Genomic DNA, 14,257 nt, shown 5'->3' on the forward strand with positions numbered 1-14,257 from the left:
TCTTTAGTGTCCTGTTATGTTTACCCCGTTTCCACCGCTCTAGAAGGCTGTGGTAGGCATCCCATAGGTGGGCGAGTTGGTTGTCTATTGTTGGAGTGGCTGTGGTGGTTTCAATCAGCTGCGTATGATGTTGCATGCCAGTCTGAAGAGATTCTACCCAGTCGTTGATGTCAGTGATGGGATTGCCTGCGCGGGTGGAACGCGTAGCACGGTGAGCGTCCCACTTAATGAGTTTGTGTGTCATGTGTCGGGGTGGTTTGAACGGGACAATGACTTGTATAATGTAGTGATCACTGCCCAGTGTGTGCTGTGTTCTCGTCCATGTGACAGCACGGAGGGAGCGACTAAGCACCAGATCCGGACTAGTGTCCAAACTGACACTGTTGCCTATGCTTGTAGGTGTCTGAAAGGTTGTTGTGGACGGAGAGTTGGAGGTTCTGCCGGAGCAGCCAAAGCCTGCGACCTCTATGTGTGGTTTTTTTGGTATCCCCAGTCAGTATGCTGACTGTTGAGGTCGCCACCGATTAGCAAGGGATGTTTCCCCGCCAGTCGATGCAGCTCCTGGAAGAGGGAGTCAAACGATGGCCATCGGTTGGGATGGGGATGGTAAATGTTGGCGATAAATATGGAGGGAGGGTATGTGTGCGGTGGATAATCTCTGTTATTACGCAGGGTGTCTGATGTGATGTAATGTGCCTTGTATGTGAGATTGTGGTGCACAAGGGTAGACGCTCTGGGTGCGTTTGTGGTGTCAGAGTGTGTGGAGTTGTAACTTGGAAGTGTGGCCTGTGTGGCAGTATCTTGGAGAAGAAGGACCTGGAGCGCTGGGGAGAAAGCAGGAACTAGAAGCTACCGGGGCGCTTGCTTGCCCCGAAAGCCACGGCAGTTCCCTGATATGAAGGGAATTCTTATTGGCCCGGCCTGCCATAATGCAGTGTAGGGGGATGTATGAGAGGTGTTAAACTCTCGTTAATGGAGATGTGGGGATCCGTGCCGACAGGTTGTGTTGTAAGAGGAAAGGGGGCGGCAAGCGGAGGGAGCTGTGTGAGGCGTGCCTCAAGAAGGCAAACCATCCTCTGGAGACTAGTTCCCATGCATTGTTCTATCCGTGCCTCTAATTTTGTAGTTATGTCACTGAAAAGAGCGTTGAATTTACTTTCAATGCGACTTTCATGTTCCTGGAGTTTCATGTCGAATTGGCCGGACAGATTTTTCAGCTTCGCATTGATATCGATCGATCCGGAGGTGGGGGTTGGGGGATCCATGCGTTGTTTTTTGGAGGGTGGAGGAAGCGAACAAATTTGCCAGTCACGGTTTGTCAAAGCTATCGTCAGAGACTGAGCGGGGAAACAAATCTACATAAGTGACGTTGGTTTCAGTCAACCGCCGTACGACTGACGGAGTTTAGAGTAAAGACATAACTTTCTACAAATTACTTTATTGCGATAGCAATTATATGAACACTCACGACGGGTTTTTGCCATCGCCGTCATGCTCCGTATAAAGTATAAATCGATAACATCACCCCGCGCATATAGTACGTTCTAACCGCGAGTAAAAGCGCACGAGGGCTGGCGACGAATGCGGTTATAGCGGCGATGAAACGAGCCAGCCGTCTCCGTCACACGGAGGGTGTATGCGATAAGATCACCCCGTGCGCGATGCCTGCCGTCAAGCCGAGCGAAAATCCCGCCCTGAATGGACGCCAGGGGAGGGGAAGAGGGACTGCGTCGCACGAAGGTCGCTGGCGTGCGCGCTATCTCGACAGGCATCAGAGACGGCTCGTAAACTTGCTGCGCTCTCAATTCTTCGCGTTTAGAGAACTGACCGCACGAAAACCGCGTCGGTCTCTGGAGTGGCCGTATTCCCGTAAACCAGAGTTTTGTTGAGTTTCGCGAGATCGGATTCTAAATAGTTAGCTGCTAGCCTTAAGCGTAAGTGTAACAAGATATTACAGATGTTCACAATGGCTCATACAGGCAGCGCACACAAGGGCTCGCCGTATCGATTGCTGACGTCCTTATGTTCAATGTGAGCGTAAATTAATTTTTCGTTGTACTTTAAGGCCATCACCTTGCAGTTGGACAAGACTTAGTACGACATGTAGAAATAATCTTGCCCGCGTCTTGCCCGTGTTCGTTCGGCTGTAGCCATCACAGCGATTGTTAGTGGCACTTTGATCTAGTTGGCTTACTGTCATAGCCGTTCCTACACAAAACATTTTAGTGAATACTCTGACACACGTTTCCTAGTTTTTAAAGGGACACTAAAGAGAAACAATGAATTGGTTTAGATTGATAAAGTGTGCTCGGAGAACTCTTGTGTAGTTTATCTCACCACCATAGGTTTATTATTAGACTAGAAAACCGTGTTCAAAGTTTCACTTTTAAATTTCGCGCCGAACTTTGTCATTCGTGACGTAAAAGACTTCAAAGAGAATTTAACGTATTTTGGCGCCACTGGCTCGACGAAATTTCCCCAAACTCGTTACGTCAAGTCTCTGGCCCCCTAGAGGACAATGTACTTCGATTTAACCGATTAGGAACTACGTAGGGCCAAGCAGGCGCCGTCAAAAATATGTGACGTCACGGCAAATGGTGCGGGAATTCCAAGGTGGCGTCGCCACCAGTATTTTCTTTTTGCGCGTTTTCTCGCTTATTAAGCGTCTTCGCGCTGAAAGCGTGGTGTTTTTGGTATCGTGGAAGACTACTTTACTAATGTGAGAAAAATCGTTTTGCTCTTTAGTGTCCCTTTAATGTATTGTTATTAAGTGTTATCCACTTACTAGCATCCCATGCCCAAAGGCTCACTATTCATGATGCGTTCCAGCTGTTACAGGTTAAAATAGCCTCTCGCCTCACCCGGCCATTGCAGGTAGATGTCTCGAAGTCGCAGGGAAGGCCCGTGTCGATACATCGTGGTCCTCTCAGGTTGGGGGACACGTCGCCCTCATTGGACTGGGCGAAAGCGGCGACGAACGGACCCTGCGAACAACACAGCACTCGTTGTTCACAGCGCGCGCACACACGAGAACAGGTACTCGCCCCCAGCCGACCCCACAAATTGACTAATACATTCAGGGAATCGTAAGCACTTTGAAAAAAAAAATGTATTTTAGCGACAAAAATGGCGCCAAGAAATAATTGTGGTTATGGAGGGCAGCATGTCTCATGAAGAGGCTATAGAAAAGCTTAAGCTGGTATGCCATGAAGCTTCCGAAAAAAAAAAAAGCTAAAGTAAGTTACGGCCAACCACGCTACATACACCCTTGAACGTGCGGCCCTGAAATGACACTTACGAGTTATTAAATGGGCCGACTGTCTCCGTCCCGACGACTTTCCCAGTTTGAAAGAGCCTCTTCTCGCGTGTGGAACTGAAGGGTTCATAAAATACGGACGCGACGGTGTGCTCATATATAAAACCAAAAATAGTGTAATTTTTAATGATAATTTATTTAAAGTGTTACTGAAGCCTATGTATGCTTTGCTTCCGACGAGCAGTCACTTAACCATGGAAGAAAGTGCGACATATTCTCGCGCGGTTGTGACAGAACATTTTTCGCACGTTATACGGACACGAAGTTTATCTCATAATTTACACGTGACTGCTGAGGACCTTAATGACAGCGCCAGACGTTTGAAGTCAGAGAACAACTCATTCTAGTCATGTTTTCAACCCCGCGTTCTGTGCAAGTGTTCATCATAAAATCGCTATCCAAAAATAAAGAATTTCACATTGCAAAAAAAAAAAGACATTTCAGACATTGTTTTGTCAAATCTGTAGCCTTATAAACATCACAGCCTGGAGTTTGTTCCTAACATAGCGTCTTTGTGAACCAAACTTCCGGCTTCCTTTTGTCAGAATGCACTTGGCCTATAAATCGTTGCGCGCGATTTGTCAAACCAACGTCCATTTACCATCGCGAGTATCGTTTCATCTCGCCCATTGTATTTGCAACCACTGCTCGGAGTTTGAAACATTTTCTAGCATAACCTTCCGAACCCGGAGAGATGCCGTATGTAGAGAGTTCCAGATATTTTTCGGCGGACACGCAAAGCGCGCCAATACAAGCATTCATAATTTCCTTTCCACCTCTTCCGAAATACGGCCGCCATGGCCAGGAATCAACACCGTAATCTCGGCTGCTCAATGTCCGCATTTGTCGCATTTGCAAAGCAATTTCAACTAGCGGCCTCTTTAATTTTGAACGTGTATGATTTTAAATATAACCTTGGTTAGAGCTGCTCAATCGGCACGAAAAGTAGGAGTGCGTTTTAAAAAAGCGTTCGAAAGTAGAGTACTATAGCTTGGGCTTTATTAAAGCTATTCCACGAAGTGTCTACTGCGAATTCAAAATCGCTTGATTTCTGAGCTATAGATTATGTAACATTATTTTCTGCCAACCTACCTTTCCAGGAAGATTCCCGTTCATTCTGTGTTCGAACATGAGCTCGGCGTATCCCTTGTTGTCACCGCTGATAAGTAGGTTACTGTTGTTCATGCTGGTAGGGTGAACGGAGAACCAACTGAAACAAAACATACCTTGTCAAATATGTGCCAATAGCTCTGAAAACTTTGAAAAGCGGCACTAAAACATATCCCAGTGAAACCTTGGAACCCAAGCCGGCGTGTCCCTCATTCAAAAGAACATATAATTCCTTGCATATGCAGTATCGCGAAAAATCACGTAAAAACGGGCACATTTGTAGACATTTCAAGAAACCTCTTCGTTGAATTTTTGGATTTTAAACGACGGCAATGTGTCATTGTAACAGCAGAAAGCCACAGCAAATTTTTTTGGCTGTATGTGTTCTTCCAATGGAAAGAAACATGGCGACGACGATGTGCTCGCCTTATTTCGCGAATACTCGCGTCAGTAACATACCCCGTAAATGTGTACACCCACACTTTTCATATGTCTTCCTCTCCAACGGACTTCTGAGGCTTAACGTAGCAACAGTTTACCTCAATGTCAACCATGTACAAATAACCCCAATTAGGACATTGTTTCTCACTCTACATTACGGTTACGCGCAAGATAGCGCTGCGTGAGCCTGTACGTTTCCTAGGTCCTATCTTTGCAACGAGTGCAACAGCTTATTTTCCGATTTCATATTCATTGTTCCACAGTACAGCGAGAACCGATAAAGCGAGTGAAAGTTACCGCCGAACACGTAAGATTAACATCCTGGTGCTAATGTACTACCAAGTAGTGCGCTTACCTCGAGGTTCTTAATGTGCGTTTATCGATATCACTGCTCTTTTCGGTGGTCTTCAGTCGTTTTAAATAAGGAACAGTAAGAATGGGTTTTCTATTTCTTCATCAATATCTGTGCCATACCAAGCAAGCTCGCTGCATTAAAAAATCATAGACGATCTTATGTAAGACACATGGGCGCTACCACCTCAGGCTGTTAAACGAATGCCTTTTTTTTGTATCGCGACATGAATTAATGAGGTCATGAAACGTCAGATGCACCAACCCAACCGTTTTCGTGCGCGTGCGTCTACCACAGCGTCGTTCCTTTAGTTTTGAAAGATACAATACGGTAAGAGTTAACAGCCCAATATGGCGGCACCGAAGCCCATCCGTAAAATAGGCTATAGGACTACAAGCCACTTGAACGATGTTGCACAACGTACTGTTAGCTCAGAATCTTCTTGTTCACTCGAAGCCCCACAACGTAACTTCGATGTCGACCAACGCAAAAAAGAAAAAACAATGCAAGTGCTTACTTTATCATTGCTACTGGGTTGTTCTTTAGATCTGTGAACTTGAGAAGCAGCATCTTTGTGTCCGTGTTGTTCTTGTACCTGCAACGCAAGAAGCAGTGTGACATGGCTGCTGCCATCGATACCAAGAGCACAGCGTGCTCCCTAAAGAGAAGAATAAAGCGCCAACACCATTTACTGCACCCGCCATGGTGGTATATTGGTTATGGTGCTTGACGGCTGACCCGAAGGTCGCGGAATCGAATCCCGGCCGCGGCGGCCCCATTTCAATGGAGGCGAAATGCTAGAGGCCTGTGTACTTTGATTTAGGCACACGTTAAAGAACACCAGGTGGTCGAAATTCCCGGAGTTCTCCACTACGGCGGCTCTCATAACGATATCGTAGTTTTGGGACGTAAAACCCCACCAATTATATTATACCATTTACTGCAGAAAGCGCAAGTTTGGCGATGTCAAATTGTACACGACGCAAATAGGCTTGCCAGCAGCAAGCAGCCATCGTCGCGCGCGAATAATTTATATACGCTAATAAGCGTGAGCGCTTCATATAAAAAGACTTGTTCAACATACACGTAAACGACGTTTCACTCAATCCTCATCGTCAGAAAAAAATAGCAGCGACATCATTTCCGGCATAATTGGCCCGATATACACAGATGATGTGCACAATTCTCAAACATCTGCATGAAGATGTGATAGCAACTACAAAGTTCGCGCATATTCGTGGATTTGCAGTACCTCTTCAACAGTGAAAGTAACGCAAGAATCTGCAGGAACTTCTTAACGTTTAAGCGAGCAACTGTTTTGATTTGCTCCGATAGATGCGGGCATCTTGGCAATATTCAGTTTAAAGTTTTTTTCACAATGCCACTTATTTTTCACGATCGCGAAGCGCCAAAAGCACGGGCAAGAAAGCCGCTGTAAGAAGACGCCGGCTTGGGGTGAACCATAGGAACCTCCTCACGAGGAAAGCATTCGCTTCTAGTTATTGCAGGCAGTGTGGTGCTGTAAATGCATCTCACGCAACGCCTTGCAGAACTGGCCCAGCCTTCCCAGTAATGCTCGGCGCATGACGAGGATACAACGCATTTTTCTTATCTAACTTCGCGTGGGTGCTCTGGCGAAAGCGCTCTGCCCGTTATGAGGAAATATGTAGTGGTTGCTGTCTTCAGTGACGCGAAAGAATGCATTCTGACGCAACGAAACAGAGAGCTAGCAAAAGTTCCACAAGGAAAAGAGCGGCGGACACGGGTGTTTCAGAGCCGACGTAACTCGGACATGGGTTCATTTTTACCTCGTGTCAACGTGAGAACGCCGGCTGTGTACTTTCCGTCGGTCTCGCTTGCAGCGTCTCCCTGAAGGAAACGTACTCAAGCCGAGATATGCGATTACAAAATAAATGAACAAATTGTCATGAAGAGGAATGCCCAGCGCTGCAGCCCCATCGCCAGCCCTGGGCGAGGCACGAATTGGAGGTGCCTAGCCTGTGTTTGCTGCAACGCTGCCTGCGCCCGCTCAGCTCTTGCTGCTACTGTTCCGACGCAACCACCGCTTTCAGCCCAGTGCTTGCAATACGTTTTGGTGGAGGTGCCGAGGAAAAAATAAAATTGCGAGTCCCGCAAACGATAGAGAGTTTGGACACACTATTTCGCGCGCTCGGACTGATAACGGATACTGCCACAGTTATAGCACGAGCTCATACGAACTACAAGTGATGAGGAATAATTGAACAGGGAATATCGCTGGAGCCAACGTTTCGACAAGTGGACTTGTCTTCGTCAGGGCAGCAACTTCTGTCTTGTTCGAATACGGGCTACAAGCGCCTCTTACCGCGTGACAACGCCTAGTAGCAGACGCTTTTCAAGCGGCCCCCGAAGTTATAAATGGACGCTTCGGCAGCGCTTTCTTTCTCGTAACCACGTTTCTTGTAGCCGTTGTTTACGGATGTTCCATCTGCCCCCAGTGCTCGTTTATTTTTGCCTGCGGTGTTTATTCTTTTCTGTGGCGCATTCGAAAGCGGCCCGCGGCTGTGTAAGTAGTGGTCGGCTGCTCAGCATTAAGCCGTGGATTCAACTACTGGTTATGGCGGCCCCATTTCGAGAGGAATTGTGTGTATACCGACACTCATGCCCTTATAGTCAAATATTTAAATGCGAATAACACAATGCTGTACAGCAAACACTATATTGCAGCAGTGAAACTGCTCTGACAGCTTCTGGGTTGTTTGGGCCGTTAAGGAGCAAATCCGGCGTTATTTTTTTTTTATTCTGTAATCGTAAGTCTTTCTTTTACATTAAATTAGCCCATCTGTCACCAGTAAAGTGGGTCGATCGATTTGCTTGAAAACCTGCCAGTAAATTTGAATAATAATAAAAAACACACAAACCAAAGCATCGACACCGAAAATGAATGAATGAATGAATGAAACCGAAACTGATCGGGGTGTATATTCGACAGCCGCCTTCATGCTGTCACGTAAAGGAGTCTACCTTGTACAACCGTGCAGATCATCGGCACAGCGTCCTCTCTCAAGCACTCGTCGTCACATTGTCATGGGCGAAACAACCATCGATCTCCTTCGCTTCGTGGGAGTGCCGGCAGTGCTTCCCGTGGTAACGCGTATTAACGAAAGCAAAATAATAACGCCATCGCAATCGTTGTCGGATACCGTGTCGTCATTCTTGGCGTGTCGGACCGGTCATGGCAGTTGTACTCTTCGGCGCTTCACTTTCGGTTTCGCCAGTGAAATTAGTCTGATTTCATCACTCCGCAAGAACTACCAGCGGCCGATTTTTGGAAACCTCAAAGCGGAAATGGGCCTTCGCTAGAAGAACTTAAGTTCACCAATTCGATCCGACCGCCTGTCTCCCCTAATATAAAATTGTAACTTAATTTCTATAATTACTACCATAATTAAGGTATCTAGTCATCTGAAGATGTCTACAGTCACACCAAAAAGAATTATGAAGGTAGCGAGCAAATATCGCATTTCCACTATTTTTTTAGAATTTTCGGAGATACAGGATGTTTTTTTTTAGACCAATGTTTATAAAAATCCTACGACAGTAGGCTCCACTCGTTTTTGCACAGGAACTGTATAGTACGTCGAGGCGGAAATACTTTGCCCTAGCTGAAATGACATTGAATTAAGTAATTAACAAATTAGTTGATTGACGTTTTAGTTATCGACTTGTTTCTATTATATTTATATTAGAAAGTTGTAGTCCGGGGCAATTTATCGCATATCCATCTTTTAGAAATAACAAAATTTGCACGTAGTTTGAGATATTCTTCATCGAATTTTAATAGCGATATGAAAACTGGCCGCGACCGGCGCGCACGAAACGCGATCACTCTCTTACGTCATACTGGAACTTCCCGTGACCAGGAAGTGACAAAATTTGAATGAAGGCGCGCCGCGGCAGTATCTTGCGGTTAAAAGCGGCAAGTCATCATCTCACTTGCGCCAGCGGGTCGCCTGACCTTTGAGAGTGATGTTTGGTGCGTATCTGTTTCTTTCGGGCCGAGCTCAAGAAAACCGCAATATGAACATTTTCTTTCTCTATGAAGCATAAAACTCGGGGGCAGCCATTCCGGCACTGCTGCTTGCACACAGGCGAAATAGTTCTTCGTGCCTATTTATAGTTTAACAAAGATATATATAAGCACCACACATTGCACGCAAACAATAAGCGGTCTACTTGTCTATTTCAGGCTACTCGCCGCTTTGCCTGACTATACATTCTGCTTCAACGTTCAAATTTCGTCACTTCCTTGTCACAGGAAGTTCCCACCTGACGTAACAGAGCAGCCGCGTTTCCTGCGCGCCGGGAGCGATTAGTTTCGATATCGCCATTAAAATTCGATCTTGAACATCTTAAACTGTGTGCAACTTTCGTGATTTCTAAAAAAATAGGTATGCCATAAATTGTCACGCACTACAACTTTCTGATATAAAGAACTGTCCTTACATGAAAATTGAAAAGGTAATTAACGAGTTTTTGTTAATTAGTCCTAAGCACAGCGAGCGAAGATACGTAAAAGTGTTTCTAGACTTGTAAAAAGCCCAATCAGCTTTTTTATCTCGAAAAAATATTCGTGCCCACGGAGGGATGGCACGATGAACTGCGGCTCTCCGAACGCGCTAAACCGAAAACCGAAGAGACTGAAGTGTGCGCGCAGCCGAACCGCTTGAGACGACTTTACTAACTACGACACCTCGCTGCACGCTGTCGATGACTGATACCCGATGTCGCGCGACGCAGACCAAGCCGCCGAGCGGTGATTGCTCGCCGTTCGGTGCCGTGAGCGGTAGCGTCACTGCAAAAGGTGTGGCCACGCGTGAGCTTCCTCGTTCAGGTTTTGGCAGAACGCACTTGGAGAGCAGGAATCCCGGATGCCACAGTTCGGCGGATAATCGGATTTTTTTATGACCCATGCGTCGATATAGCTTTTTGGTCTGATATATATGTAGCTACACGGGGAGCTCACTTCAATTTTCCAGTTACAATGAGCCGTCTGAACTTATCAGCTTAAAATATAATTAACAAACTATTTTTTGCTAGGCGATTTAGTGACCACGTATGATCCGTCGCCAAATAGCAGCCAGAAGAGAGGGAATGTCTATCATGGAATCGACTTTTAAATGTATTCGTAGAAACACCCGGTGTGCGCAGAGTGCTCAGCGAATGAAACGCTACAACGGGCCGCATGGCAGACAGCGCCATAGAAGTAAGCGCTGGAGGCCGAATGCTGTCACAATACGTCGGCTCTCGCTTTCATCGCATTCCACAATGCATCAGCTGAGTGTCTCCAGCAACCACCGGCGGGGCTTACAGTTCCAGCAGCCGTGTGCTCAAGGTATCGCGTTTTTTTTTTGTTTTTTTTTTAATTGTCCGGCACTGTACCTCGAGTGACATCATACACATACTGGCTCTGTGCGTGGTGCGTGGTATCTGGCCAGAAATGTTGTCGCTATTTTAAAAAGCCCCGCAGAAGCCGTCCAAAGCTGTCTTGAAGCGTTTGCGCGTGTCTGATTCGCAGCTATATATGTAAGAACGGACAACCTGTTCCGATGCGGCAAAAGACCCGCTCCGGGAAACAAAAGCGTACCGTCACGTATACGCCCGAACCCAAACGGCGCCTGCCGACGAAAATGGAGTCGCAGTGAGGCAGGAGGTTTTTGCTCTTTTGCTCGTGGAGAAGCTGATTGCAGGAAACTATACAGCAACGTTCCCCTAAGCGATGTCGCTTAAGGAAAGTATTGGCAGCGGCAAAATCTAGCACAGTGTCAAATCAGCACAAGAAATGTATACGTAAATGGCACGACAACATCCGATTCAAGCGGTATCCTGCAGTTCTAGAAAAAGAAAAAAAAAACTCGCACACACACACACTACTGCGTTGAACTATTGCATTGAACGACGTTTTACAGAATAATTACAAAAGTACAAAAAGCAGATACGAACTCACGAAGAGTTTGAGGAAGGCTCACAAAAAAAAAAAAACGAAAGCAACCCTTTAAAATAATTAAGTAGAATTCCCGCGAAGGGCAGTTAGAACGGCAAAAATCTGCACCCAGCACTCCAAGAAAAAAAAAAGAGTCCTTTGACTCATTTCGGAGAGTCCTGCTTGCCACGTATATGACTCTCTCTCGAGAGGCACGGAAACTCTCTTTGGAAATCATTATACTCTGTTCGGAGAGTCGCGTGACCCAGAGAGTTAACGTGGCTCTTTAAAGAGAGTCATATACGTGGCAAGCCAGGACTCTCCCAAACCAAAGGAGTCACACACACACACACACACACACACACACACACACACACACACACACACACACACACACACACACACACACACACACACACACACATATATATACAGTAAAACCCCGGTGATACGATCACGGCTCGTACGAATTTCGGGGTGATACGAATTTTTCTGCAGTCCCGACCAAGGCCCATTAGCGTGCAATGTATTGGAATACGGTTGTTGCGAACCGATTTGCACCCCGCGACGTTTGATACGAACGTACGCTGGCGCACAGTTACGAACAGCTGCTGCCTGCGCTGTCGCGGAAGACGCGGCAGTTACGCGCGGGCGCGGGCATACGCGCGGGCGCGGGCATACGCGCTGCGCGACCATCACCAGTGCATCGTTGCCTCCAAAATAGTGCGCGAATCTTGGAGGCCTTTAGGCGCCTTCGCGTTTAGAATAAAAATGACGTTGACGTCACGCTTTTTTTTTTCCCGACGCGTTGACGCGTGCTCCTGTGCTCGAGGCAGCAGCGTCTTTGTACTGTGTTAACACATGCCTGCCACGTCGATGCAAGCCATGTCCCCGCAATCAGACGTTCTATGAAACAAGACTGAAACTTGGGCTGCGGGTCCGTCATGAAGTCTCATGAACGGTGGACGAAGACCCCGAGAGACAAAGCGGACGGTCTTGGCGAAGGTGCTTGGCCTCTTATCTATCGAGTGCAAAGCGCTTCTTAAGTCACATTCACCGCAGTACTCTAATGTGATGCAGAAAACCTTAGTAAGATTAAGGGGCTACTAGCGGTCACGGGGCACAACACATCTGGTCCATTAATTACACACGCGCGTATGCACCGTATATTTGCGAGTACAAGTACGATCATTGACGTCTAAAAACTTTACTGGCAATCATTCAGAGCTGTTCATGACCTCGCTGCGGCCCCGAGAAACACTACATCAAAACATATGCCAATTTTCTTTTGTCGCATACTAATTTTCCATGTTTTCTGGTGATACGAATTTCGGATGATACGAATATTTTCGGTAACCCCGTGAGATTCGTCGAAGTTTTACTATATATATATATATATATATATATATATATATATATATATATATATCCTCCTGAGTGCCAGCTATGGCGATTTGTCCAATATATTGGACATGAAATACTCCGTCACTACGAAGACATCAGCGTATTTCACCCTTAAAAACCGGTTGTCCAATATTTTGGACGCCTACTAGTGCCATCTGTGAAGTTTTGTCAAAATTGTGCCAGCGGATTCCAAAATAAAAAAGACAACGTGGCGGCGTTCAGTGAAGCTGCGTTCTACGGCGTCCGCCGTAGAACGCTGCCATATCACGTCATGTATCACGAATATATTGAACATCACGCCATACCAAAACCATAGACATTACTGAAATAATAAGTATCACTTTTTATCTTTGTTATCTACACACCCAGTTTTGAAAGTTCAGGAAAATCTGTGAACCTAAATCTAACCCGGAACTCAGGAGGATATATATATATATATATATATATATATATATATATATATATATATATAGGAAGAGAAGAGACACAACTAAGAGGTTGTCTTAATTTTATTTGCCAACGGTTTCGACTGGAGGACCGGTCTTCGTCAGGGCTTGACGAAGACCGGCCCTCCGGTCGAAAACCGTTGGCAAATAAATTAAGACAACCGCTTAGTTGTGTCTCTTCTCTTCCCAAGTACGTTTGGCCCATTGGAAAAGCTTCTTCAGTATATATATATATATATATATATATATATATATATATATATATATATATATATATATATATATATATATATATATATATATATATATATATATATATATATATATATATTAGTAAACCTCGCAGCCAGGCCTGAGAGTGGTATGCCACGCTCAGGCCTGGCTGCGGCCACATGTTTATGTCTTGCACGTCCTACTTGAAGGCAACAACCTTTTGGGTCTTTTCAAAACGAACAGCTGTGAAGAGCTGTAAAATAAGGTTTTGAACTTCGTAGAGCCCCTCGAACATTCTAACTACCTACTGGTATAGATTCCCCGCAGATCATTTTGCCCTGCGCAAGAAATCTCTACAAATAAAAAAAAAGAAATGAATGAATGCATTGAAAATATTTATATTAATGATAGATAAAACGCTTCTATTAATTATGATTCCAGAGAGAATGCTCTACTTACTTAGCCCTCTCGTCGGCTGGGTTGGCCTCGTATGCGTATGGACTGCGGTTGATGTTGGCGTGCAGGAGCTCGCCTTCGTTCCAGTAGATGTAGCCCTTTCGGAGGCCGTCATGCGCTTGGTCAATACTCTGCGAGGACAAGTCACATCGTTGGCTGATCACAGCACATACGCGAGCGTTGCATGTGTAACCTCTTGTGCTACCAGCTTCTATATTTCATCGTCTCTGAGCACCTCTTAGGCCTGAGCCCTAGCACGCTACATTTACTGGTAGGTGCGGGCGAATGATCCCAGCTGGTCGGCCCTTGAGTAAGTTACCAGAGCGCGTAGGGGGCAAAAAACAAAGATGGAAGCAAGAAAAAAAAGAACACCCCACAAAGCTTGTTTGGTGCCTTTCTTCTCTCCGTACTAGTTTTAATCGCGACCAAGCCGTATCGGGATTCAATTTCTCGATCTTGATTGATTCATCTGCACAAGCTGAGGAAGAAAGCCAATAGCGATAGAAACAATATTCCGATTGTGTTCCCTCGCGATACAAAATTATCCGTCTGAACTG

General features: G+C 45.8%; 1 protein-coding gene across 1 annotated transcript in view; it reads right to left on the reverse strand.

The window, feature by feature from the left end:
* LOC119403712 (uncharacterized) overlaps positions 1–14,257 on the reverse strand; it is a 119,596-nt gene that overhangs the window by 23,735 nt on the left and 81,604 nt on the right. The window contains exons 4-7 of the mRNA XM_037670596.2: positions 13,704–13,831; positions 5,737–5,814; positions 4,409–4,526; positions 2,862–2,984 (exon numbers count right to left, since the gene is read on the reverse strand). Coding sequence (XP_037526524.1) covers positions 2,862–2,984; positions 4,409–4,526; positions 5,737–5,814; positions 13,704–13,831 — 447 coding nt within the window. The remainder of the gene's footprint in view (positions 1–2,861; positions 2,985–4,408; positions 4,527–5,736; positions 5,815–13,703; positions 13,832–14,257) is intronic.

Source organism: Rhipicephalus sanguineus, chromosome 1, assembly GCF_013339695.2.
Source record: "Rhipicephalus sanguineus isolate Rsan-2018 chromosome 1, BIME_Rsan_1.4, whole genome shotgun sequence".
In the NCBI taxonomy this organism is placed as follows: Eukaryota; Metazoa; Arthropoda; class Arachnida; order Ixodida; family Ixodidae; genus Rhipicephalus; species Rhipicephalus sanguineus.